Consider the following 26182-nt stretch of genomic DNA (forward strand, 5'->3'; position numbering starts at 1 on the left):
GTTTCTCTTCTTGTGTTCAGATGCCTGTGATCTCACACTGGATCCAAACACAGCACACACTCATCTCATTCTGTCTGATGAGAACAGGACAGTGACAAGTGTGTTTGAGCGTCAGCCGTATCCTGATCATCCAGAGAGATTTGATGATGTTCCTCAGGTTCTGTGTGGAGAGAGTCTGACTGGACGCTGTTACTGGGAGGCTGAATGGAGCAGATATAGAGCTGGTATATCAGTGTCATATAAAGGAATCGGCAGGAAAGGACGGAGTGAAGACTGTATGTTTGGATCCAATGACAAATCCTGGAGTCTGATCTGCTCTGATAACAGATTCTCTGTCCGTCACAATAATAAAGACACTGATATTCCTGTCGTCTCTTCATCCTCTAAGAGAGCAGGAGTGTATGTGGACGTGTCGGCCGGCACTCTGTCCTTCTACAGCGTCTCTGACACACACACACTCACACACTTACACACACTCAACACCACATTCACTGAACCCCTCTATGCTGGATTTTGGGTTGATTATTCTAACTCCCCAGTGTCTCTGTGTGACATTAAACAGCGTCCTGAGAGAAACAACAGTGATACACACACAACCGGGTGAGTGAAATATACTGTGTCTTAGTGAAGGATTTCTCCAGACTGAATAATAGTTCAATCCTCTGTTCTTCATACATCACTAAACACTAGAGATGCACCATATTGGGTTTGTGCTGATACTCCATATGCTGATATTTCACAACATGTTTTGGCCAGTACCAATAAATACATATTTTCCTTAGTTTTGAAGCAACACAGAGTCTCTCCTGTGCAGAGACTATAAACACATTATTCTTCATTTTAGTTAGTTTAGAGCTAAATCTATTTCTCCTTCAGTTTCAGAGTTGTGAGGTCTCTGTGAATAGGGCTTAAGACTGATTTACTGGTATTTCTCTAAAGCTCCTGATCACACACGATCTCTAAACTGTAATTTGCTATTAATTGTCTGTAATTTTCTAGCTGTAGTGTGATCTTCTTTTCTATTAATATTCCTGCAGACGAGGAATAAGACAGAAATAGTCAAATTCACTCAGTATTACTTGATCTATTCCAGCACTCCCTCAGTTACAATCAAGCACAATTAACTGTAGACAGTTGTGTTGTGCGCAGTAAAACAGTCCAGTTCTTTATAGTCAAACTCATTTATTATGTTTGATAATGAACATTTCTGTCCACCCCAGACTGCTGATGGTCTTTATCTGTCCACCTCTGTGAAAATATCCACAGTTAAAAACACTGATTTATAGAAGACTGGACACATTATTCAGCTTGAGCTTATTGATGGAGAATATAGAGTTCATGTTGGCTAGTTAAACATAAACATAACTGGACAATTATGTGTGAATTAAACTCTCATTATAGTATATATGTGTTTGTTATATTAGATTGTGTGTTATTAGTGAGTGACATCACAGGTGTCAGTCGCAGCATTATATACTAGCTTTATATTTTCTCTCTGTCAAACTGCCTGTCAAATAGTTTTTATAGTAAACTGTTTGTATGTTGTTGGTTTTGAATTGTTGGTAATACTTTACAATAAGGTCCCATTAGTTAACATTCGTTAATGCATTAACTGTATTTGTTAACGTTAGTTAGTCAACTGTTCATTGTTAGTTCATGTTAGTTCAGGTCCATTAAATAATATTGACAGATACAACTTTTGATTTTAATAATGTATTAATAAACATTGAAAATAACATTAACTGAGATTAATAAAAAGCAGCTGACTCTTTGCTTCTGCCTTCTTCTGGTTCTTCACAGGTTCTCTCAGCCCAAACCTTCTGGGCTCGATATTCACCCGCTGCTGAACTGTCAGTCTTGTGTCCATATAGCTGATTCTGATCAGTGGCTTCAGATTGAGCCGTCGGCCTGTACAGATGAAGGAGGGTCAAAGTTCAGGGTCAGCACTGACCCAGGCCGTTACGAGTGTGTCAGGACCAGAATGCGATGGGTCTGTGACTGTGTCGTCACCCTTCAGTACCGTACCGTAGACGGACTCTTCCTCAACGCAGAGCTGGAGAGGCTGCAGTGCAACCGGATCGGTCCAGTGATTGACGTGACGGTGATCTCAGGGAAACTGGAGGAAGTTCATCTGCCCCATTACGCCTGTTTAGGAGAGTCTGACCCCTCTCTCAAAGATGCTGTGAAAGTCCTCACCGTAAAAGACGAGGGAATAACCACAGAACCTGTGCAGTTGACCCGATTCCATGCTAAGATTGTCCAACCATCCTTCTCTCTGAAAACATTAATTATAAGTTGGATAATGGGATGGTACGAACACTGTGATCTTCTTTTCTACTTGTGTTCTAGAGATCCTCTCATTCTACATCTCTACTTGTTTCCAATTGATGACTGTGAAAAAAAAAAAATTGAGGAAACTGAAAAATCCTTTTCATCACGCATCATCAGGCGTCCCAGACCTGGCAGGCCACTTCGCATGAAAACGCCACACATTCTTCACGTTCCTGACGTTCCTGATGTTCCTGGTGCCTCCACTATCGAACCCAAAGAAGGGATCATACTCACAAGAGAAACTCCCCCAAACTTCTTCAGGGTCAACACCCGTCTGGAGAATGATCTTCAAATGACTCTTATCAGAGAAGAGGATAAGGAGGAGGTCTGGACTACAACGATTAAGAAAAATGAACTTGATCAGATTCGTCCTAAGAGAGACGAGCCGCATCAGAATAGTGAGGAAGGTAAATCACAGTTTTTTGATAAGCATTGGCCAGATCTCATTCAGGGGTTTAAAATTGTTGGGATCATTGCAGATAAACTCTGTCAGCAGAAACTAATACATGAGGAACAATATTCAGAAATCACACATGACAGTTTAGCCGTTCAGGAGAGCGTGAGAAAGATCTGTGATATTATACGTATGTACAGTGACACTGTGAAACCTAAATTAATCTCAATTCTTCAGAAAGAGGAGCTTTACATTATAGAACATCTTTACGATTCTAAACTATGAGCTCAAGGTGAATATAACAAAACAACTCTAAAACTTTTTTCCAATGCAAAGTAAACTTTCTGCAGGTGATTGCATTTTTTTCTGTATTTTTGATGAGCAGAACAGTTCTTTCAAAAACATTAAAAATAGTAATGTGTCCAAACTTTTGGCCTGTACTGTATATATATATATATATATATATATATATATATATATATATATATATATGTATATGTATATATATATATACATTTCTTTGACATTGCAAAGAAATCTCATAAATATTTTATATATTTTGATTTTTCCAATGCAAAGTAAACTTTCTGCAGGTAAAGTGATTTTGTATCCAGGTCTAATTATACTTTCTTACTTATTGGTGAATTATGATCTTCAAATTACTCTTATCAGAGAAGAGGATAAGGAGAAGGTCTGGGATGCAACAATTGACAAAGATGATCTTGATCAGATTCGTCCTAAGAGAGACGAGCCGCATCAGAATAGTGAGGAAGGTAAATCACAGTTTTTTGATAAGCATTGGCCAGATCTCATTCAGGGGTTAAAAATTGTTGGGATCATTGCAGATAAACTCTGTCAGCAGAAACTAATACATGAGGAACAATATTCAGAAATCACACATGACAGTTTAGCCGTTCAGGAGAGCGTGAGAAAGATCTGTGATATTATACGTATGTACAGTGACACTGTGAAACCTAAATTAATCTCAATTCTTCAGAAAGAGGAGCTTTACATTATAGAACATCTTTACGATTCTAAACTATGAGCTCAAGGTGAATATAACAAAACAACTCTAAAACTTTTTTCCAATGCAAAGTAAACTTTCTGCAGGTGATTGCATTTTTTTCTGTATTTTTGATGAGCAGAACAGTTCTTTCAAAAACATTAAAAATAGTAATGTGTCCAAACTTTTGGCCTGTACTGTATATATATATATATATATATATATATATATATATGTATATGTATATATATATATATATACATTTCTTTGACATTGCAAAGAAATCTCATAAATATTTTATATATTTTGATTTTTCCAATGCAAAGTAAACTTTCTGCAGGTAAAGTGATTTTGTATCCAGGTCTAATTATACTTTCTTACTTATTGGTGAATTATGATCTTCAAATTACTCTTATCAGAGAAGAGGATAAGGAGAAGGTCTGGGATGCAACAATTGACAAAGATGATCTTGATCAGATTCGTCCTAAGAGAGACGAGCCGCGTCTGAATAGTGAGGAAGGTAAATCACAGGTTTTTTTTATAAGCATTGGCCAGATCTCATTGGGGGGGTTACAAATGTCCAGATCATTGCAGATAAACTCTGTCAGCAGAAACTAGTTCATGAGGAACAATATTCAGAAATCACACAGTTTAGCTAGTCAGGAGAGCATGAGAAAGATCTGTGATATTATACGTATGTACAGTGACACTGTGAAACCTAAATTAATCTCAATTCTTTAGAAAGAGGAGCTTTACATTGTAGAACATTGTATTAATTGCTAATGACATTGCAAAGAAATCTCATATATACTTTCTTACTTATTGGTGAATTACCATTGTAAAATCCAACAGTTGTTCTAACACTCTTTAGTTAACTTTACTTAATGTCTTAACTTAATTATAAAAATTCTAGTAATCTGTACTATTTACATACTATGGCTTGGTTACTCAGAAAACCCAAAGTTAGATTAATTGTTCGGTTTGAGTGACATTTCGTCAAGCAAAAAGAGTTTCTGAGGCAGGGCGATTATTAATAGACTTATCACTCATTTCCTCCACTTCTGCAGTTTTCTTTCTCTGTTTGCATTCACTCATTTCCCAAAGTAATTTTGATATTGAATTGTCAATACAATATTAATAGAGAACTTCACATAAGCTGACTTCATAAATTGATTTTCCTAAAATACTTTTGTTTGAACTCACCATTATGATTATCAGTGTTATATTCGGTTGGGCACTTGGAACTTAATTTATATTATTGTAATTCTAATCTAAAAGGTGACATAACTTCTAACTAAATCATTTACTAGTCTATTTTTTACGTTGAATAATGGTCTTTTAAATTTGTATTGCTAACACTTGTGTCATTAACAGTACACCATGTGAAACTTTTAATTGGGTTGCTATAATCCCACTATATTTGTGACAATATCTTGTAATTGCCCATGCTTGAGTCACAGACTTCACCATTAGGCATGTGAAACACAACAGTGGTAACTATACTAAGTCAAGAGTAAATCTAAAGTAAATTATCAAGTTCTCTCTAAATGTCTTTTTTATTTACTAGAACGCTAGTGTAAGTGAACTATACTCACTAAGCATTTGCCAGTACAACATACTATTTCCATTTCACTTTACTTAGTTTTTTAAGGCAATCGGTTTGCATGCTTTTTTTAATTAGGAGTATCTAATTAGATTCTACAGTGTATACAAACCTTCAGTTCGTAATCTAGTGGTGGGGGTTTTACGTCTCAGAATGTATATTTTATTAAGTTTACTCTTCTCTAGTTCATTGGAGGAGTAATCTTTATAAGAGTTTATTACACGGCTGTATGGAATACTTGATTCTGACTGGTCAATCATACCATCCAGCGGTATGATATACCCAGATAACAACCGCTGAAAACAGAAACACAGGCTTATCCGGGTCACTGAAATCAGCAGCGCTATACACTCGCTAGGAACGGGTTTTACTTTGTGGAAGTTTTGCATTTGGTGAGCTGATAAAATATTTAAACTTAGTCGAATCAAAATTTTGTGTACAGTTAATTATGCCATCCAGTATCATGGACTCGCTCTCTGTTGTTTCATACAAATGCAGCTGTTGCCATCGTGACTATTGTGTTGTACACTGTTGGATTATAAGATACAAACAGGTACGATTTTAAAACGGTTTAATCTGAAATCAATATCTCAATAACACTTTAGAATACTGTTTCTTACTGCATAACTAATAATAATTACTGAAGAACTAATAGTTAATTAGCATCTGCTCTGGTGAGTCTTGTTTTGTGTGAAACATGACGGGATTAGGGGTGAATGTAAACAGTGTGCCGCTTTGGTGCATTTTTTTTCATAATTAATGTAATCGATTACGTCAACACATCGTTCTTCTGAGTAGTTCTATACAACTTAATTTACTAATTTGATTCCTTTTTGTAGGGAGGTGGTAAAACTTGGGCTTGCGTACTGTTGTTAAATGGATATTACAATTAATGTGCTATGGCAAGTTCATAGGAGGAGCTAAAATATATCTACATTATACACACACAATAATTTTACAACATTATTTAGCTCAAATAATTCATTTAGATCATGTAAATGTATTATTCAGTCCTTTCATGGCAACATATAATGTTTTTGCATCTCTGACTACTAATTGTACTATACTCGTAAAACATGTTTTTTTTTAAATTTGTTTCCTGCTTTGTTTGTGACTCGCTGAAAAATCACTGACTGTTGGACAAGAGTTTGGATGAGATGCCTCTAAGAGACGAGACCTGATCTAACCCTAACATTTGAATACTTCGAATCATGTGTTTAGAGTGAAAAATACTGAAGATCTTTTTCTTTTTGTCCTGCAGAAGTGAATCAGCAAAGGAATATGGCGTCTGTTAAAGAGCTGCTCGTGAACTCACTCAGGGATCTGGTAAAAGATGAACTGAAGGAGTTTCAGTGGCACTTGAGGAATAATGGGCATATTTCAAAGTCTGAAATGCAGAACGCAGATGTCTTAGACACAGTGGACACAATGGTGGCACGTTTAGGACCAGAAGAAGCTGTGAAGATCACAGTGAACATCCTGAGGAAGATGAACCAGAATAATCTGGCTGAAGAGTTGGAGAACAAACACAAGGAAGGTAATGTTTAAACATTACATTTAAATGTTTTCTTTCATTGTAAGGAGTGACTGTTTAGTACTGTGAGGGATTCAATGTGAAAAATGAAGTCATTGTTAAACTCAAATGTTTCTCTTTGCTCAGCTGATGTGTTTGTGTAATCTGATGTTTCATCTTTCTCTCACAGCTCGGACTGAGGGCAACATGAGGGCTTCTTCCACTTGCTGATTCAAAACAGATCAAGGGTAAATAATGATCAGTCTGGACCTGGAAATACATATTTATCCCATAATTATATTCAAGTATTGAACTTAAAGGGATGTTTCGGAGTAAAATCAACCTTACGGTCCTTTGCACCATGACCTCGAGCCGAACACCTCCCAGAAGCCTTTTCTACCTTGGTCGAACATTATTAAAGTTAGAGCTTATTTAGAGATATCAGCCGGATGGCTTAGTGCAGGCGCTAATGGATCATATGATGTATCTGGTAAATTACTAGGGCTGTGTATTGGCAAGAATCTGGCGATACGATACGTATCACGATACATGGGTCACGATTCAATATATTGCAATATATTTCGATACTGTGCATAAGGCGATATATTGGGATTTTTTTTAAGTAAAATATATTAAAAATATTTTAAAAAAGACATGATGTGCAATGTGCATAAAAGTCAAAGAAGTGTAATTTAGGTAAACAATTCAGTACACAGAAAATCAAACTGCCAGTTTGGGATTGTGGTTCACAGGTTTTGAGCAAATTTTTATATGCTCAAGTAGGCCATAATAAAAGAAAATACATAGCCCCTGTCACAATACAAAACAACAACATGAACTGGACGAAAATGAATGAAAGTGGATGAAAGTGAACAAAATGAATGTGTTATATATTGAAATCAATGTTTTATATGATAAAAGATTTTAAAAGAACTGGATGCGCGAATGAGGCGAATTAGCGTCTACCGCACAGTGCTTAACGCCTCATTCGCGCCGCAGGATCTCAAGACGCGCGTAAACGCATCTTGACATTGACTGGACATTGAAATCACTTGCGCCAGACGCTCTATGCGCGTTTGGTGTGAACGATGCACGCGATTACATTTAGAAATAGACAAGCTTTGTTTCCAAATGCACCAAGCAAAGATATCCTTTCAATTGTATAAACTTTTATAAAACCAGCCAATATAATCACAATAAACACATCCAGAATGAAATATTTAACATATATATAACAACTGCACAACATCTAATTTGTAAACAAAATGATTTACGCACTAAATCCAGCATAAACTCCGGCACAATTTGCATATGTTTAAACTCTCAGGACAGATGTCACATCCCGAACCTCACATCAATTGGCTGCCGACTGCGTTTTTCGCTTGATATTTGCATAAAGTCTAGAACTGCCCAACTTTTTGACGCTCTCGGTCGCTCTCAACGCTTTCTCCGGTCCGCTGTCAATCCCAAAATGTCCAGTGGACACGCACCGTTAGGCGAGCCTGGCGAGGACACTAGTGGTGCGTCTCAGCATAGCCATCTAGTGGTAGGGATTTAAACAACATAAACGTGAACCACTGTCTTACGGTCTTACCATGAATATTTTTGGACGTAAAAAAATAATAAAAAAATCGATATTGCGTTTTTGAAAATCGATACAGTATTGCAAAATAAAATATTGCGATACTCAAGTGTATCGATTTTTTTCTTACACCCCTATAAATTATCCCGTTAATAATGCCCAGAATGGTACCAAACTTCTACAGTCATACAAATATGTTCTGTACTCATAGAACGAGGCATTGGAAAGTTTGTAAGTACATCAGGAATTTATTTAAATAACACTTGCCTGACGGCCAATGCTACTGCTAAACCGGACATCGACGTCACTTCAGTCACAGAAGTGGAAATATTCTGAATGATAGACACTCTGAATAATGTTCTGTAAAGTAAGACTGTCATGAGTTAATGGACCGTTTCCCCACTTTTTTATTTTTAACTCAAATACAGGGAAGGTAAAACAAGTTTAATGTTAAAGTAAATGTATAGCAATATTTAAAGTCTTTAAAGTCTGGACTACAACAAAGCTTGTGCTCTTATTGCTTTGGAGAAAAGATGCTGTTCATTTCACACATTTGACCGCTGTGTTGTGATGAACACAATGATCTGTCATGAACTTCAGCATCAACTCTAGAGAAATGTGTCCAGTAGAGGAACATCTGTGACTGTTGTAGTTGAGAGAGTGTGTGGCATCATTGAGCTGATAGGAAAGAAACACACAGGACACATGAACTCTGAATGATAGACACTCTGAATAATGTGCTGTAAAGTAAGACTGTCATGAGTTAATGGACCGTTTCCCCACTTTTTTATTTTTAACTCAAATACAGGGAAGGTAAAACAAGTTTAATGTTAAAGTAAATGTATAGCAATATTTATATTTGTCTGACTGTATTTCATACTTGTTGGTGAATTATGTACATTTTTATAAATGTTTTTTTTATAAACTATGAAATGTTGAATTTTCTTAAAAAACACAGTTGTGGCAAATATAATTCAGCTCTTCTTTTCATGTGATTATATTCTTCTGCAAACACACACAGTTTGGTGAACTGCAATGAGGAACATTTAATATTTTCTTTATCTAATAAAAGCTCTTTTTTTCTAAATTTATTTTGTCATGTCATAATTTAACATTTGGATATTTTGGATATTTCACTGCATGGAAATATTCTTAATGAATAGACATTCTGAATAATGTGCTGTAAAGTAAGACTGTCATGGATAATGCACAAAAAACTAATATTTCATTCATTTATTTTGAACTCAAATTCCCCAGTGACAACATACTATACCCCTAATGGTGGGTAATTTGAGCCACTTCTGTGTCACTAGCTCTATTTCTGTGTCCTTATGATCCTTTCCTTTATTTGTCCTGATAGAAGACAGCTGGAATATGATTTGCTGTATAATAATGCTGAAGCACAGATATTTGGCAGTGAAGAATATGTTCTCTGAGCTTCATGTCCTCTACAACAGTCTCAGCCTTCCTCCAACGTCAGGACACCTGAACGAAGCTCCACAAAATCTGTCCGATTAAACATTATTCAGCTGGACTGTCTAAATCACTTAAACAAAGAGCAGAAAAGAAGTGTCCAGTGATGCTCTTCCCATGCAAGCAGCTGAGCGTTCTGATGCTGTAGAAGCAGAATGTGAGATCCGTCACGTAGAGCTGGAATATTTCTTCTCATGTTGCTCCATCAAGTCATGGTTTAGTCTGTAGTTGCAGCACAGTTTGTGTCTCCAGGAGCTTTTGTTCTGCTTTTGCACACGTTTCTCCTCCAGCGGCTCCTGGAAAACATCCACAGCACTGCAAGTGTTTGTCAGCGCAGGTTTTTATCTATTTATTAAAATGATCATCTGTGAAGATTCCTAACTTTAAAGTCTGGACTCCAACAAAGCTTGTGCTCTGATTGCTTTGGAGAAAAGATGCTGTTCATTTCACACATTCGACCGCTGTGTTGTGATGAACACAATGATCTGTCATGAACTTCAGCATCAATTCTAGAGAAATGTGTCCAGTAGGAACATCTGTGACTGTTGTAGTTGAGAGAGTTTTTGGCATCATTGAGCTGATAGGAAAGAAACACACAGGACACATGAACTCTAGAGAGAGCGTAAGTCAGACGAATGGGATCAGACCAGATTTTTAAGCTTTTGAAATCTTTTGTCTTGTTCACATCCCCAGGTCCATTCAGTGTCATTCTCAAGAAGCACTTCTGACAAATTGGGTATGAACTTGTCAAAATACTGCAGCATAAAAAAGTCACATTCTTGTGCTGTTTCTCCCCACACTAACAGATCATCTACTGTGTTTTTCACTCCATAATACAATCATTAAATTAAATTATAGATGTTGTCAGTGTGTCAGTGAGGCCATGTTTAAACTGTAAGCTACTGTAGTTGTCCTTCAGCAACACAAGTAGGGATATGAGGCTGGAGCTGAGCAGGAGCTGATGCAGCTCCACATGCACTTTTCTCTTCTTCACAACAATACACTGCTCTATTCTGTAGGTTTCTGGCTGTATGGTGACAGAGGAAGGCTGTGGTTATGTGTCTTCAGCTTTGAGTCCAAAACCCCTCACACCTGAGAGAGCTGGATCTGAGTAACAATCAGCCATGAGATTCAGGAGTCAAGCTGCTCTCTGGCAAACTGAAGGACTGCTCACTGCAGACATTCAGTTATGTCAAATACTAATACTGACATACTGAACATGTGTGCATGATGCATATCTACATTAATGTGTGTTTATAGTGTGGACATCATGGAGAGATCAGGATGATTGCAGGACCACGAAAGTGTATGTATACACACACACACACACACACAAATGTTTTGTTATTGTTATAGATGTTTCTCTTTTCTTGTTCAGATGCCTGTGATATCACATTGAATTCAATCATCCAGAGAGATTTGATGAGTGTCCTCAGGTTCTGTGCAGAGAGAGTCTGACTGGATGCTCTTACTGGGAGGCTGAATAGGACGGATGGGTTGAAATATCAGTGACCTTTAAAGGAATCAGCAGGAAAGGAGGGAGTGACCGTAAGTTTGGATCCAATGTCAAATCCTGGAGTCTGTACTGCTCTGCTGAACGAGTCACTGTCTGGCACTATAATTACTACACTGATATACCTGCCGTCTGTTCATCCTCTAATAGAGTAGGAGTGTATGTGGACGTGTCAGCTGGCACTGTCCTTCTACAGTGTCTCTGACACACACTCACACTTAAGCCCGGGACACACCAAGCCACCATCATCCGTTGGGCAAAGTCGGACCATTTTTAGAGCGTTGGCCACCGTAGTTTTCCCAGTGTGTTCCGCATCATTGGCTATAGTCTGACGCCGTCTGCTTTTTTGTGGCCGATTCAACACGCAGGCACTGTTTCTTTTTATGGTTTGTGTATCTGCTGCCTGCAGTGTCGGTTTCCCTTTTTGAATGACGAATATAGATGAATATATCTGTAGAAATAGACAATTGTCTCATTTACACGCAGGCGCAGGTAACGTACATTCTAGATGACAGTCGGCTGTAGTTCTCTCGGTGTGTTCAAGTGCAGCTTTTCCCCCGACACAGGCGACGCGAGGCGTCAACACAGTCGGCTTTCATCAGCTCTAGTTCTTTTGGCGTTGGTTTGGTGCGTCCCAGGCTTAACACACACTCAACACACCATTCACTGAACCCCTCTATGCTGGATGTAGGCTTGATTATGATTCCTCAATGTCTCTGTGTCAGATTAAACAACAGATACACACACACACATTGGAAAATCCTCTTACTAACGTCCACATGCACATAGTCATCAAATCTCACAGATTTACATTTGTATTAATTCATGTTTAATTGATGTTTTTCATTATACAGAAGTTAGAAATCTAGACACACATTCTGTTCTGAATCTTTAATAAAAAAAAAAAAAACTGATACACTGATTTAGTTTATACTTTATACAAAATCAAAATCTGAACAACTTATGTGAGTTACTCAAAGATTTGGGTGGATTAACCATATGGGCATTTGGGCAAGTGCCCAGGGGCACCACGTCCAGGGGAGCAAATCATTTTTCTCCGGTTAGACAAGCTATGCATTCTCAAACATCTTTCCAGCCATGACCTATATATACCCTTTCATCAGAATGTTCTAAATTCCCTGAATTTTTTTGCTGAAAGTTTTTTATTTTCCCCACATGAATCTGTGGACGCACGATCTATCACCAGATTTTGGGAGTGGCCTGTGCGGTGTTGTGCCTCGTCTCTCTTAAACCGAAATGAAACTGCCTTGCTCCTGGATGTGTGAATCCTCTACTGAGCATCAGCCTTGCACTTTCACGTTGTACTTTGCAGCCATTGGCAAAAAAAGGGGCAGAGTGTAAAGAAGTGACTTTTTTAAATTTTATTTTTAGTTCAAAACCTCAAAAAACTATGTAGTTACAGATATTATTACTATTGCAAACAAGACCTTTTGTTGGCCATAATCTGAAGTGATTAACAGTTTGGATTTTCAAGATGTCAATAATCAGTTTGCATTACAATATTAAAATCTAGAAAAAAAGTGATTTTAGGGGGCTGTTGGTTTTGACTGGCTTAGACCTTGGCATGTTTGAGTCATTTTTTAACTGTGCAGATTTAGTTAAGATTTCTTAATTATATTTGCAGCATGCTTTGTTCAAATGTATATCTCATCTGGAAGTGAAACTGATATTTATTATATTACACCTGTTACAGGTGTAATATAATAACCATCAGTTTCACTTCCAGATGAGATATACATTGGTGGGTTCACTAATTCTTGTGCATTGAATTCATACTAAAACATTGCGTATGGACAAAGCTGTAAATGTGCGTACGCACAACAGATATATGAATCTCTGCGTACGAAGGATCCCACGCATATTCTCTTTGTACATCCCAGTTAACGTAAAATTGAGCGCACATGCACGAGCACAACGCCCCACCCAGGGTGCTTCTCATTTCTTATTTGTGTATCCTCGTTTCCTTTCCTCGCTTCCTTTCCTCGCGTCTCAGCTCCGCCCCCTGTAGGATGCGAGGAAAGGCTGCAAGGAAAAGACTCGAGGACGGAGGGATCGAATGAAAGCTTTTTTTATACATTGGAATCCTTGATCACTCGAGCGTCACTTCATCGCGTCATCAGCAGCCTCTGATCTGCCCTTATGTTGTTGAAATTTGTTTATTTAAGAAATTCATAATAAATAATAATAAAGCAAGATACCCTGTTGAAATATGTGAGATGTGTGGTTTATATAAACTGCAAAAGTAAAGTATAAATTAAAATTATTGTGACCAATGTGAAGGGGGAGGAGAATTTATACATGCGTCACGTTTAGTCGATACAACTCTTCCGTATAGGATACACCTGTGTATCCTCGCTCATGACTCCTCTGGAAGCCTCCTCACTCCTCGATCCTCGACTCCTCGCGGTGCAATTAGAGAATTGAGATGTCCTTCAAGATGGCTGTGCTCGATCGGTTTCCGGGTCATAGGATGGAGGACGGAGGAGAGAGGAGACGAGTTGGGATATTGAGAAGCACCCCTAGTCTCCTCCCTTGATTAAATTAATTTAAATATGGTAATGAGTCCACTTTGGCAAAAGAAAGCAGTAATAAAATGGCTAAAGCAAGCGGCAAGAAACGAAACTTTACAGAAAGTGATTTGGAAGTGCTACTATCAGAGGTAGAAACGAGAAAAAATATTTGATTTGGAACTTGGGATTTGATTGTCCTCCGGAATTAATAACAAAAGGAAAAAATATGAGTGGGAGAGTTTGGCTGATGCCGTCAGTGCGGTGGGATCTGAAAGTCGCACGGTAGAGTAGACCGAGTACAGTTGAGACACGTTTTGCGTTTAGATTTTTCACACAAAAATAGATACTGAAAAGAAGTGAATTTCCACATGACATTTTATTAGCTTGTAGACTAAGATATTATCAATCAGTAATACCCACAAGTAGTTTATATTTTCCACAATTAGCTCATAAAACTAAGGTGCTTTTTGTCTCAACTTTGTCTCAACTGTACCCATATGTGGTACAGTTGAGACAGTGCATGGTACAGTTGAGACACCCATTTTTAATGATGTAAAGGTAACTAACCATTCATTTAAATATAAAAAATAAAGACAAATAAAGAAAATAACAATTGGGCAACATTTTTGTTTAATCATCCATTTATGTTCATTCATTTTATTTAAATTAGCACTGGTTAAAATGTATAAAGCAGGAACAAGATATGTAACAATATTTATTAATAATACACAGTTTAAATATCCCAAATATCAAATTTTATTTTCATTTGCATCCTATGCTGGCTAATTATGACGTTTAGCCTGTTATCATAACACTGAACAACTAAACATTGTGTTTCCTAATAGAACTCTATCGGGGGTACAGTTGATACACATGTGTCTCAACTATCCCCCGCTGGCCACCTCGCACATTTCTCTAGATTTTGCAATTACCTTGCATGACACAATACCATGAAATATGCCAGTTTTTAGGGCACAGAATAACGTTTGTGGTGATACCAGTTACGTTTAACAGTCACATAAGGATAATAAGCTATTCATTGTGGAGAGTGCATGGTGAAGTGAACGTCATATCTTAGAAAAAAAACTTTTCCCGATATCTTCGGATCGGAGATGCAAATTTCCCACGATCAAAGAGGACACTAATACGCACTTGCACAGCAAAAATCACAACTTGTACTTGCTGCAAACGCAAGTTATTTAAGGTGTCTCAACTGTACACAGTCTACCCTAAATGACCTTAAAAAGAAATGGTCTGATATAAAGGTGGACATTAAACCAAAGCTGCCATTGCCATAGACTAAGGGTTGTATAAATTTGCATATGCTTTTATATGTTCTTACTTAATTGCATAATTTATTGAATATTCCCATAAGGCTCGTGTGACAATATGTCAGTTATTTTATAAATGGCAAATTAATAGCAATGCTTCCCACAGGTGGTGGTGCGATAGACTTGTAGAACAATTCGTTGTGTAATGTTTGCAACTTCACTTCATTGCCTGTAAGAGTCGCCAACGGACAAAAACAATGAGAAATGTACATACGCCAGACATGAAATTGGCGTGGAGGAATGCACATTCTCACGTTAATTTCACTGTTAGTACATCCGACCGTGAGCGTGAAAGCTGGCGTACGCAAAGTTTTTGTGCGTACGCAAGATTGATACATGAGGCCCCTGATATTTTAAGAATTTTTTCTACTTCAGCTAACACTTAAAATTACTTTTGTTGATGCAACCTTCTGTAATTAGATCAGTTTATTATTTTGAGTTTAGTCAAATTATAATACTACAACTAATAATAATAATAATAACAATTAATGTAAATTATCTACATTAATTGGGGCACTCTAGGTGTCAATGCCCAGGGGCACCCAAAGTCTCCTAATCCACCACTGATTAAAATGAATCAACACTTCTGTAACAATATTTGTATGTTTACAATTGAATCTGTATAAAGACAAAAAAATAAGGTTTTCAGAGTTAAAAACAGACATCATCTTTTTTTGTGTGTGCGAGTTTGAGACCGTGTTTGAGTGTTTAACCATTAATTATTTGGAGTGCAACATTGGACCCTTAAGGTGTAAATTCAGTTTAGCTAAAAATATCCAGATACTGTAGAAACCAGCTGTAAAGAGAAGCACAGTGTTCACACACAGGTACATTACTGCATATTAGACTGTTAGACTTGATGATTGATCTTTGTAAGTATCCACAGGAGATGTGTGTGTTAGATTGGTGAGATGGTTCGTCTCCGTAACCATTCACAGCTCAGGAACTTCATGATTCTCACGCTAACATGCATGATTCCTCCCAGGTTATGGCCCAATGACATGACGTGCAATTTTGATGTCCAAACCCCGTTATGAAGTCAAAATAAGGAAATGTTTAATAAAAAGCACATTTATTGAATCTATTGATCTCTGTTTATCAAATGATATGAACATATATTGAGGGTATTACAAAGTGTAAGAATTATTAGACATTATAGTTACATAATGTCATACCGGATAACTGTCCGGACCTTAGAGTGACATACAAAAAAGCCAAACAAACTGTAAAAAATCTAATAAACCCTAACATCTCTGCCACAGGCATTATTGTATGAGTCTTGACAACAATATATTTAAATATTACAAAGAATATGACATCCAGTTAATTGTTATGCTTTGGAGCATTCTGTCCCAAAACTGGCTGTCAGCCAATGTCATACAGGATAACAAGCAAACTGGAGCAATTTTATTGTGAATTTTATTTTGACACGATGTGAGACAGCATGTTACACAAACAGGAAGACCCTAAAGGGCCCCCAAACAATGGTGAAAGGTAAATATGTCTTTCATAAAATGTGTTTAACTTACCCTTTTTCCTCACTAGCACACTATGTAGTAAAATCCTGTGTCATATGGGATAACGCTAAAATAACATATATAATGTGGATTTTATGTAAATATGTTTATTTAGCATGAATTTACATATTTGGAAGTTGAAGGTAAAGGTTGCAGATTTCTATAGTTAGCCAAAAATACTGCCTGATTAAGATTTAAACTGAGTTTTGTCATACCGGATAACAATTTTGTCATATAGGATAACAGTTATTTTCTCTTAGCCCATAATGTCATCCGTTATCTTGGATGGCATGTGTTTGGCAATATATTCTTATACAGTTTTCAGCTTTAATTTGTATAATTTTCATTCAAATTGTGATATTAACATATCATTAACATTGTTTAGTTGAATATTAGCAAATTATATAATTCATAATAATATTTAATTACAATTACATTTAATTATTGTCCAACCTGTCATATTGGGGAATCCGCCCCTTTAAGAACAGGCCATCCACTCTAGTGACATCAACATGCATTTTTTTTTTTTTTTTTTGCTTGATGGGCATGTTAGACTCATGGCCCTAGAGCAGGGGTGTCAAACTCAATTCCTGGAGGGCCACTGCCCTGCAGAGTTTAGCTTCAACCCTAATTAAACACACCTGATCAGCTAATCAAGTCCTTCAAGCTTATTTGAAAACTGCAGGTGTGTGTGTGTTGAAGCAGGGTTGGAACAAAACTGTGTAGGGCTGTGGCCCTCCAGGAACTGAGTTTGACACCTGTGCCCTAGAGGTATGTAAGAATTTTGAAAGAAATCGGCCACTAGTTGGCGCTAACGAGTTTTACGGCTCTGTAATCACGTGGTGTTGCACACACCCACACAATATGCATATCATTTGTTAGATCTCCTCATGCTGAACAACTTTGCCTCAAGATCTACTGCTGTCAATCAAACCGTTCATTAAATATGCGTGAATATGTTTAAAAACCTACTTTTGTGAACTAGTCCTAGGTTTTTTGCCCGATCGGAACCAGACCAGTCTAGGACAATTCTCTGGACACTCTAGATCAATAATTATTGAAAAAAAAGTTGAACTTTTGCATTTGGGTGGCTGTAACAGGGTCATTTAGAAAAGGGGCTTGGCAAAATACACTAAAAGTCTATAAATCCTAAAGGAAAACTCGAAAATTGATGAGCCTATGTGGCATAACATTTTTAAAAAAGCAAGCAAAATTTTATGGAGATTGGACCATAGGTGGCGCTATAACTGTCAAAAAGCTTTGAAAACCACATATTTCCTAGTAAATTGCCTGTATTGGCTGTAAATTGACTTTTCCATCTATTATTTCAGTGGTTAAAAGCTTGCTAAATAAAACTTAATGTCTTAAATGCTTATGTGCTTAAAGGCCTTAAGGGCTTAAATGCTTGAACCCCGATAAATGCTGCTTGCAGCTTTAATTCTAAATTCTTCTGTTATTTTAGACAATGTCTATAAAAAATGTAGTGTTCATTTAATGAAATTTAGTAATTCAAGGTACTTCAACCCATTAATAAGATTTTTCTTTATAAACATGTTGTTCAATTACATGCTTTTGTAAATTTGTTGTTCAAATAAATGATGTTCAGTGAAATGAGTGAAGATCGCCTACTTTAACCCTTTACATTATTTAGGAATATTGATGTAGAGTGACTATGATCATCAGTAAAATGGTTCAAGGTACTTTTCAGTACTAAATTAAACCTAATGTTGAAAAGTTGTGCTGTTTTGATATTCATAAACATGAAAAAAATTGTTTAAATGTATTTGTATACTTGCCAAATCTGGGAAGAAACCACACTGAGTTTGTGTGTAACAGTTTACACACTGAAGTGAAAACCACATCTGTATTTCTTTACAGCCTAATTAATTTCCTTAGAAAAACATTGCATAACATAAACATTAATTATTTATGAACGTTATTATGTGTAAGTGTTGTAAAAATGACAATTCATGTGTTAACTCATATGGTGTCATACCGAGTAACAATCTAAGTCAGGCGGGATAACGCTGTTTTTTTCCATTGAAATGCATAATTTCACTTCATGGAGTTGAGGAAACAATAATAACATGTTACCAAGTCCTGTAAAACATTTTCAGACATTTTGCATTTTAAATCACATTGCAGTGTTAAAATGTGTGTTAAGAACTTGAACAAGTAGGGTCACGTTTAAAGAAATCACAATATAATGAGAAAAAAAAAGTTGTGCAAATCTTTTTTTCTGAGCTCTAAATATTGTTTACTGCATCACTTTATATATTCATTAAGTATTATTGATTTGAAAAGTTTTAATATCATAATATTTAGAAAATGCATTAACGTTATCCCGTATGACATTTTGACTGGTGTCGTCAGATGATTCTCAGTTAAACTGCTTAAAATACATTGTTTAAAATTGAGATTTTAGTAATAAGTAAAAAACATCCCCATAAAGATAATAACTACTTTGATGTGCAGTTTTAACCTATTTGAATTTTTTATCAGTTGAAAACCTTATTTGTCACTGGCCCATATACAGCATGTGATAGAAGGTGTGAACCGACAGGCTGCGCGTCTCGTCTGCATACTTCAGCGCCACGATCGGAGTGTAAAGAGGATTCGTCAGGTTACCGTCAGGTTTGGATTGGCTGTCAGTGTTTTAAACCGTTCATCACCTGGAAGGAAATCTTTCTGAAAGTGATTCCAGCGATATCGTTGCTGTGTGTCATTGTTTTAGTAATAGTGTGGACTTTGCTATTCTCTTAAGTGTTGTAATGATTATTAAAGCTTTGTTTCTAGTTGTGGTGTGAACAGGTATGAGTTCACGTGCGTTCTGACCTTGGCGATTTCTTGTAATATACTTTAATTAAATATTCTCATTAGTATTGTAAGAAAACACTCATTTTACCTGGTCAAAAACAGCTCTGTATTTAGCATGCTGTTTAAGTGCATGTGTCTTTAAATGATAATAATCTTGCCCACCCCGCCCCGCCCCTCTGTTCTGTGCATACACCGTTTCTAACACAATGGGCCCTATTTTAACGATCTGAAATGCAAGTAGCAAAGCGCAAGTACCTTTGGGGGCGGGTCTCGACGCTGTTGCTATTTTCCCGGCGGGATAAATGACTCTTGCAAATCTAAAAGGTGTTGGTCTGAAGTAGCTTCATTATTCATAGGTGTGGTTTGGGCGTAACATGAAATAAACCAATCAGAGTGTCATCTCACATTCCCTTCAAGAGCAGACGCACTTTTTCCTTGGCGTATTGCTATTATAATGGCGAATTTGCCAGGCACGCGCCAGGAGCGGTTCACAGCCGAGGAGACCAACACTCTCGTCACGGACGTAAAAGAGAGAGAAGTGACATTGGGGATGGAGAAACACACCCAAATTAGCTTTGGTTAAACAGGCGTATGATAATATGGGTAAATGTGTAAGCTAGATATGCTTTTATAATAAATTGTCTATTTATCTATCTATCTATCTATCTATCTATCTATCTATCTATCTATCTATCTATCTATCTATCGTTTGTAATAATATGATTTGCAAAAATTAAAACTGCTGCTTCTGTGTAGATTAGAGAATCAAAGTGTATGCGCGTCGTGCACGCTATACATTATGGTCAAGCATGCGCCCTTAAAATAGCATAATGAACAACGCGCAACGCGCCACTGACTTTAGACTAGGTTTTTTCTGGCCAGTGGCGCAATTGTTTTATGGAACAGTAAAATAGCACCAGGGATTGTTTGCGCCGGAACACGCCTCGTTTTTTGCGCTGATCCGCCCAGGGAGCGCAAGTTCATTCCCTAGTTTAGTTTCTGTGGAGGGAAAAGCGTGCTTTGCGCGGGTGCAAAATAGGAATGAAACATGCGTCGGTGTACAAAGTCAATTGCGCTGGGTGCAAGATAGGGCCCAATAACACAATAACCATATCGCGGTGTTCATTATAATCGTGGGATTATGAATTATATTGAGAACGTTGTACATAGAAAACATGCCGTAATGTACCCTGAGTGTAAACAGCCGCATTCATCGTGAAGCGTGCAGCAAGCGATTTGCAAAGATTAATATAAATATTAATATAATGGTTAATAAAACGTTACACTCACTTCAGTTCTTCAGGAGGCGCAGCAGGAACACATGCACGAGCACAACTGTCTGTGAAAAGTTATTCACCCCATAATCTGTTAATTAATAAATATAAATATAAATATATATAGCTCAAATGAGATGTCAATTAATAGTTTAATTAATTAATGACCATAACTCACCTTCATCCGTTCACCCAACGAAGTGCGCACTTTAGATCTGGATTCTGCCGCTCGGCTGCTGTCTCCATCTGCCGTCTTGAGTGTTGATCAGACTGAATGTGATGGGGTGCGTGTTGGATATGGATACTTCAGTATCTGCAGACATGACAGTAGTCGCACATTTGAGAGCCTCCAGTGCTGGCGCCATGTCCTCCATCAGCTGCCAGAAGTCGTCTCTCGACTCCAGCGTCCTCGCATCTGTAGGCTTGGTCTCTGAGCGGTCTGATAGTCCAGCACACACGGCCCACCGCTGTTCTACGAGTCTGCCAAACCTTGCGTGTACAGAGTTCCCCCTGGCTTTACAGGACTGAATGAGCCGATGAGCTGGCAGCTGCATTTGTTTTTGTTTTGCTTCTAGTGCTTTCGTGGCTGGTGTGCTGTGGTTGAAGTGTTTGACCTGCCAGCGGCTGCAATTACTGGGTTGACACCAGCAGCAGCGAATCCGTCGTTGACGGCCAGATTTAAAGTATGTGCAAAGCAAGAAACTGATTTCCAGCTGACTCGCGCGGGGTTGTTTGCTGAGACAATGTCCCGAGCGGTGTCATGCACACAGGCTTTTACACGCCCGGCGAGTCCCCATGACTCCACAGCCTGGTTGAGTTTGTCAGCTAAATTATCAGCTGTATGTCTCTCTGAGAGGCTCTCCGTGAGAAGGACTGCTGACTTTACCTGCCAGTCGTTTTCAGTGTAGTGGAGAGTGATTGTAATGTAGCTTTCTGTAGTCAGCGCCGTCCAACAATCCGTCGTATACATACTCGCCTTCCCAACACAGCAGCGACTGTAGGTTGTGAAGGCGACAGACTTCCTCCCTGAAGGCAAGTTATGAAGGTGGTATCTTAGCGAACTCGTGGAGCTGTTGTACTTAATCGTAGTACCGCAGAGTTTACATCGGGCGTCTTTATCATCAATAATTAATTTGAAATGCTCCCACTCTTAACTCCGTTTTGACCGCTTCATGTTTATTTTTTGCCGCCTCAAGTTTGTGTCGGTCTCTCGCCGCCCGCGAGAATCTCGTGTCACGTTCACGATGTTCAATTAGCCGACAATTAATTTAATCGAGTAAATTCTTGTCGACAATTAATCGATAATCGATTAACCGTTTACATCCCTAGTACAGTGTAATCATGTAAGCTGTGTGTTATGTTTCATATTCAACGGCAACATTGTGTTGATGTTTTGGGGAAGCCAGTAGATTTAATGCCGTTTATGTTGTAATGAGTGCGATTGTGATAAGAAAGAAGCATTGTTTGTCAGAGCATATCTGTTATTTGTTTGTTACAGACCACACACACACTCATATGCTGACACTTCTCAGGACATAAAGCAAATGTTCTCATTTGGATTAAGCTATTCGGGTAATGCAAAAAATATATTCTTTATTATATTTACAAAGAAATAACACTAGCGTGTTTCTTTTTGAAGGATATGGAGTATAAAGTGTACTGAAATGAAGAGGCACCTGTTCCCGCAGCTACTAAAAGGCGATGGACACAGAATATAATAGGTTGCTGAATGCAAATAACTGTATTTTAGGCAATTTGTTTCTTATTGTACAATTACATATTGACTTACATTAATCAAATAAGCAAGAAGTCTGCTCTTTTTTCTTCTTCAGGAGCAAAAAAGAGAAGATCATACAAGACATGGCTTATTCCCGATATAGTTGAAGTCATTTAGGTTTTAATGTTGGCCTAAACACATTTTCAGTGATAAATTCATGGCCATTGGTTGTAGTCAAGAAACCATGTCTAACATGCTCCTGTATGTTTATAATTTCATACTTGTAGGAAAACATTTCCAATGATGACAGTGGTGACAATATCAGCAAATCTGACAGGAACGGCCCTGATGCTCATGTGAGAATAGTGTTTTTTTTTTTTTGTTGGTTTTTTTTTTCAATTAATCTTCTTTAGAATTGTGCTTCCTTGTTGTCATGGGATGGCAGGAATGAACCCAAAAGCAGACGAGATGCAGACACTCAAGGTTTATTTCGACACAAAACAGAAAAACAAAACCCACGAGGGGGCAAAACAGGACTGAGGAGAGGTAACTTTAACTAAGACAAGATAATAAACAAAGACTAGACTTTGACTTGACGATGACAGGAAACAAACTCACAATTCTGATTAAACAGGTTTCTGACAAAGTACTCACAGCGTTTAACATGCAATGTATCACACACTAAGTTTGACAATGTACCAACACAGGACAGAAAACATGAGGGGATTAAATAGGGAGCAAACTAATGAGGGAAACAGGTGACAAGGGTAAAGCAATGATGACTAAACGAGGGTAACAAGTGGGCGGGGTTACGTGATGAGACAACACAAGCACACAGCCCAAACAAATGGCCATGTGCTTACACATAAAACATGGGTCTGTCATGATCCTGCCTCAAGACAAGAGAAGATCTGGTAAACGAAGGCAGAATCATGACATTGTTGTCATAAGGTTGGCAATTCTTTGACCCTTTTTCAGCCAGAACATATCAAAATTTAAGTACATGCATAAAACTGGTCCAAGTACCTGTACATGTCTCACAGGGAAACTTTCCTACTGATGAAGAGAATGAGGTCGTCAGCGATGCTGATGGGAACTTTTCAGATGCTGATGTGAGAATGAATTTCTGATCTTTCTTCTAATCCAATGCTTTTTGCATACTTTTGTAAATATCGGTGTTCATATGGATTTTGTTTTAATGTACAATAAATGCACAATTTCTGGCAGGAAGGCTTTTCTGCTGATGACGAGGGTGATGTTTTTAGCACAGCTGATGAGAACTTTCCACAGACTCATGTGAGAATAAAGTTTAGAATATGTATCTAGTCTATAGCCTCATGCTTTTTTTTTAAAGCACACACTTCTTTATGTGTCAGCTTGTAATTAGTGCAATATTTACTTTCTAGATGGTCAGAAACCACAGTGCAGTTTGTGAGGGAAGCACAGAAGAAAGAGAGGAGTGTGCCAGTGAGGAAAACATATATCCAAATGCCAAAATCACTAATGAAGAATCTCTGCTGTGTATACTTGCCCACAGCCTCAGGCATACAACATCCAAAGTGGCTTTGAGTGACTTGTTAGATCTTATCAATCTCCACTGTCCTGATTCAACCAATGGTGTTCCAGATAGCTTATACAAGTTCATGAAATCCTTTCACTGTGACACTTTTGAAGTCCAGTATATTTGCCCATCCTGCCAATATGTTTTTGGTAGTGAAATCCCCACCCACTGTGCTTCATGCAATGGTACCCCAGGGGACATGGAAAACCTAATCAAATCTGGCTCTGTCTTTATCAAGTTATCTATTTCAGATCAATTAAGAGGTAAATTTCAGGATACAGATTTTGTCAGTCTTTGAATTACAAATGGTCAAGGACAAAGCGCAACTCACAAAATGTTGAAGACATATTTGATGGCACTATGTACAAATCGATCGATGCACTAAATGACCCAAAATCGACCGATATTTCAGTATCCTGGGAATGTTGATGGTGTTTCAATTTTCAAATCTTCTCCTTTTCATATCTGGCCTCTTCAAGTCACAATCAACGAGCTCCCCCCCTAATCTGAGGGCAAAGCATGTCATTCTTGGCGGTTTGTGGTTTGGGCCAAAAAAGCCAGAAATGAACTCGTTTCTGCAATCATTTGTTAATGAATTGCGAAGTCTTGAAAACCAAGGGTTACCTTGTCAGTGGAAAGGTGAAAAATCAGTAGTCCGTGTATACAGTTTGCTTTGCATTTGTGATTCAGTGGCTCGTTGTGCTGTACAGAATGTCAAGCAATTTAATGGAGAGCATGGTTGTAACTGGTGTTATCAGAAGGGTGAAGTTGTAGAAAAGGGTAATGGGTTTACAAGGGTGTATCCTTTGCAGTCAACAGAGCCAGAGCTGAGATCGCACAAAAAACACACTAAAGATGCTCAGCAAGCTGTTGATTCTGGAACATGCATAAATGGTGTAAAAGGTCCATCTCCTCTAATGCTGCTGATGTGTTTTAATATGGTTTCTGCATTTGCATATGATTACATGCATGGCATATTACTTGGTGTTTGTCGCCAGCTGACTACCCTATGGTTTGACTCCAAATACCATACAGAGCCTTGGTACATTGGAAGAGAAATCGAGCAAATTGAAAGAAGGTTACTTGCCATTAAACCATCTACAAGTATAACAAGACCACCCCGTTCAATTTCTTTGCGTAAATATTGGAAAGCTTCGGAATACAGACACTTTCTCTTATTTTACAGCCTTCCCTGTTTGTTCGGCATTTTACCCAGACAATATCTTGACCATTTACTACTTCTAGTACAGGCTACATACATTCTCCTTCAAGATTCAATTCCCCCCCCCCCACGACATTGACAAAGCTGATGGCCTTTTAAAAGCATCTGTGGGCCATTTTGAGTCTCAGTATGGAAAGTGTCACGTGTCTTATAATGTCCACATACTTGTACATGCAGCAGCATCTGTGAAACATTGGGGTCCTTTATGGAGTCACAGTGCATTCTTATATGAGTCCCAGAATGGACACCTTCAGAAACTCTTTCATGGCACACAAGCTGTAGCAGAACCAATTGTTAACATGTTTAACCTTTACCAACATGTTCCACGACTCATTGCTGCTGTATTCAATGATGAACAAACGCAGCAAAGCAAAAGCTTTGTTGAAAAAATGTTGGGAGGCACCAAACATGTTGGGATTGTGACAAAGTGTATTGGTGGTTCTAGCGTGATGTTTCTTGGATGCCCACATGTACGACAGCCAAGCCCAAGAGAGTCTCATCTCCTTCAAGAGTCAGGTTTCAGTGCAAATAAAGCTTTCAGTTTTTATTCACAGTGGTTAATGGCAAGCGAATTCATTCAAAAGGAGCAAAATCTTTATCTAAAAGAATCAACCATGCTGTTCACACCAAACATGGGTCTGTAGCATTAGTACGATCATTTATAGACGTAGGCAATGCGCAAGGAGAGGGTCATGCCTTCATTGAGGTTATGAAAACAACAAGTAAAGACATCAGCAAAGACAGAGAATCAGGGATAACAGCAACAAGCATTTTAAAAGAAAGAGGGATTGACTCAGTTG

At 37.9% G+C, this 26182-nt stretch overlaps 1 protein-coding gene and 1 long non-coding RNA gene across 2 annotated transcripts in view; both read left to right on the forward strand.

Moving 5' to 3' along the window:
• The window catches only part of LOC311286235 (NACHT, LRR and PYD domains-containing protein 1 homolog), a 70977-nt gene extending 61464 nt beyond the window's left edge, over positions 1–9513 (forward strand). The window contains exons 11-14 of the mRNA XM_084402352.1: positions 21–600; positions 1801–2738; positions 6593–6868; positions 7035–9513. Of these exons, the coding sequence (XP_084258478.1) occupies positions 21–600; positions 1801–2738; positions 6593–6868; positions 7035–7075 (1835 nt within the window). The 3' untranslated portion in view covers positions 7076–9513. The remainder of the gene's footprint in view (positions 1–20; positions 601–1800; positions 2739–6592; positions 6869–7034) is intronic.
• A 13034-nt stretch (positions 9514–22547) lies between these two features.
• LOC311286279 lies at positions 22548–24376 on the forward strand. The gene is made up of 3 exons (XR_014626524.1): positions 22548–23711; positions 23827–23895; positions 24006–24376. It is a non-coding gene; the product is annotated as an uncharacterized lncRNA (long non-coding RNA).
• Positions 24377–26182: the final 1806 nt, after the last annotated feature.

The sequence above is a fragment of the Rutilus rutilus genome (assembly GCF_951802725.1).
Source record: "Rutilus rutilus genome assembly, chromosome: 2".
In the NCBI taxonomy this organism is placed as follows: domain Eukaryota; kingdom Metazoa; phylum Chordata; class Actinopteri; order Cypriniformes; family Leuciscidae; genus Rutilus; species Rutilus rutilus.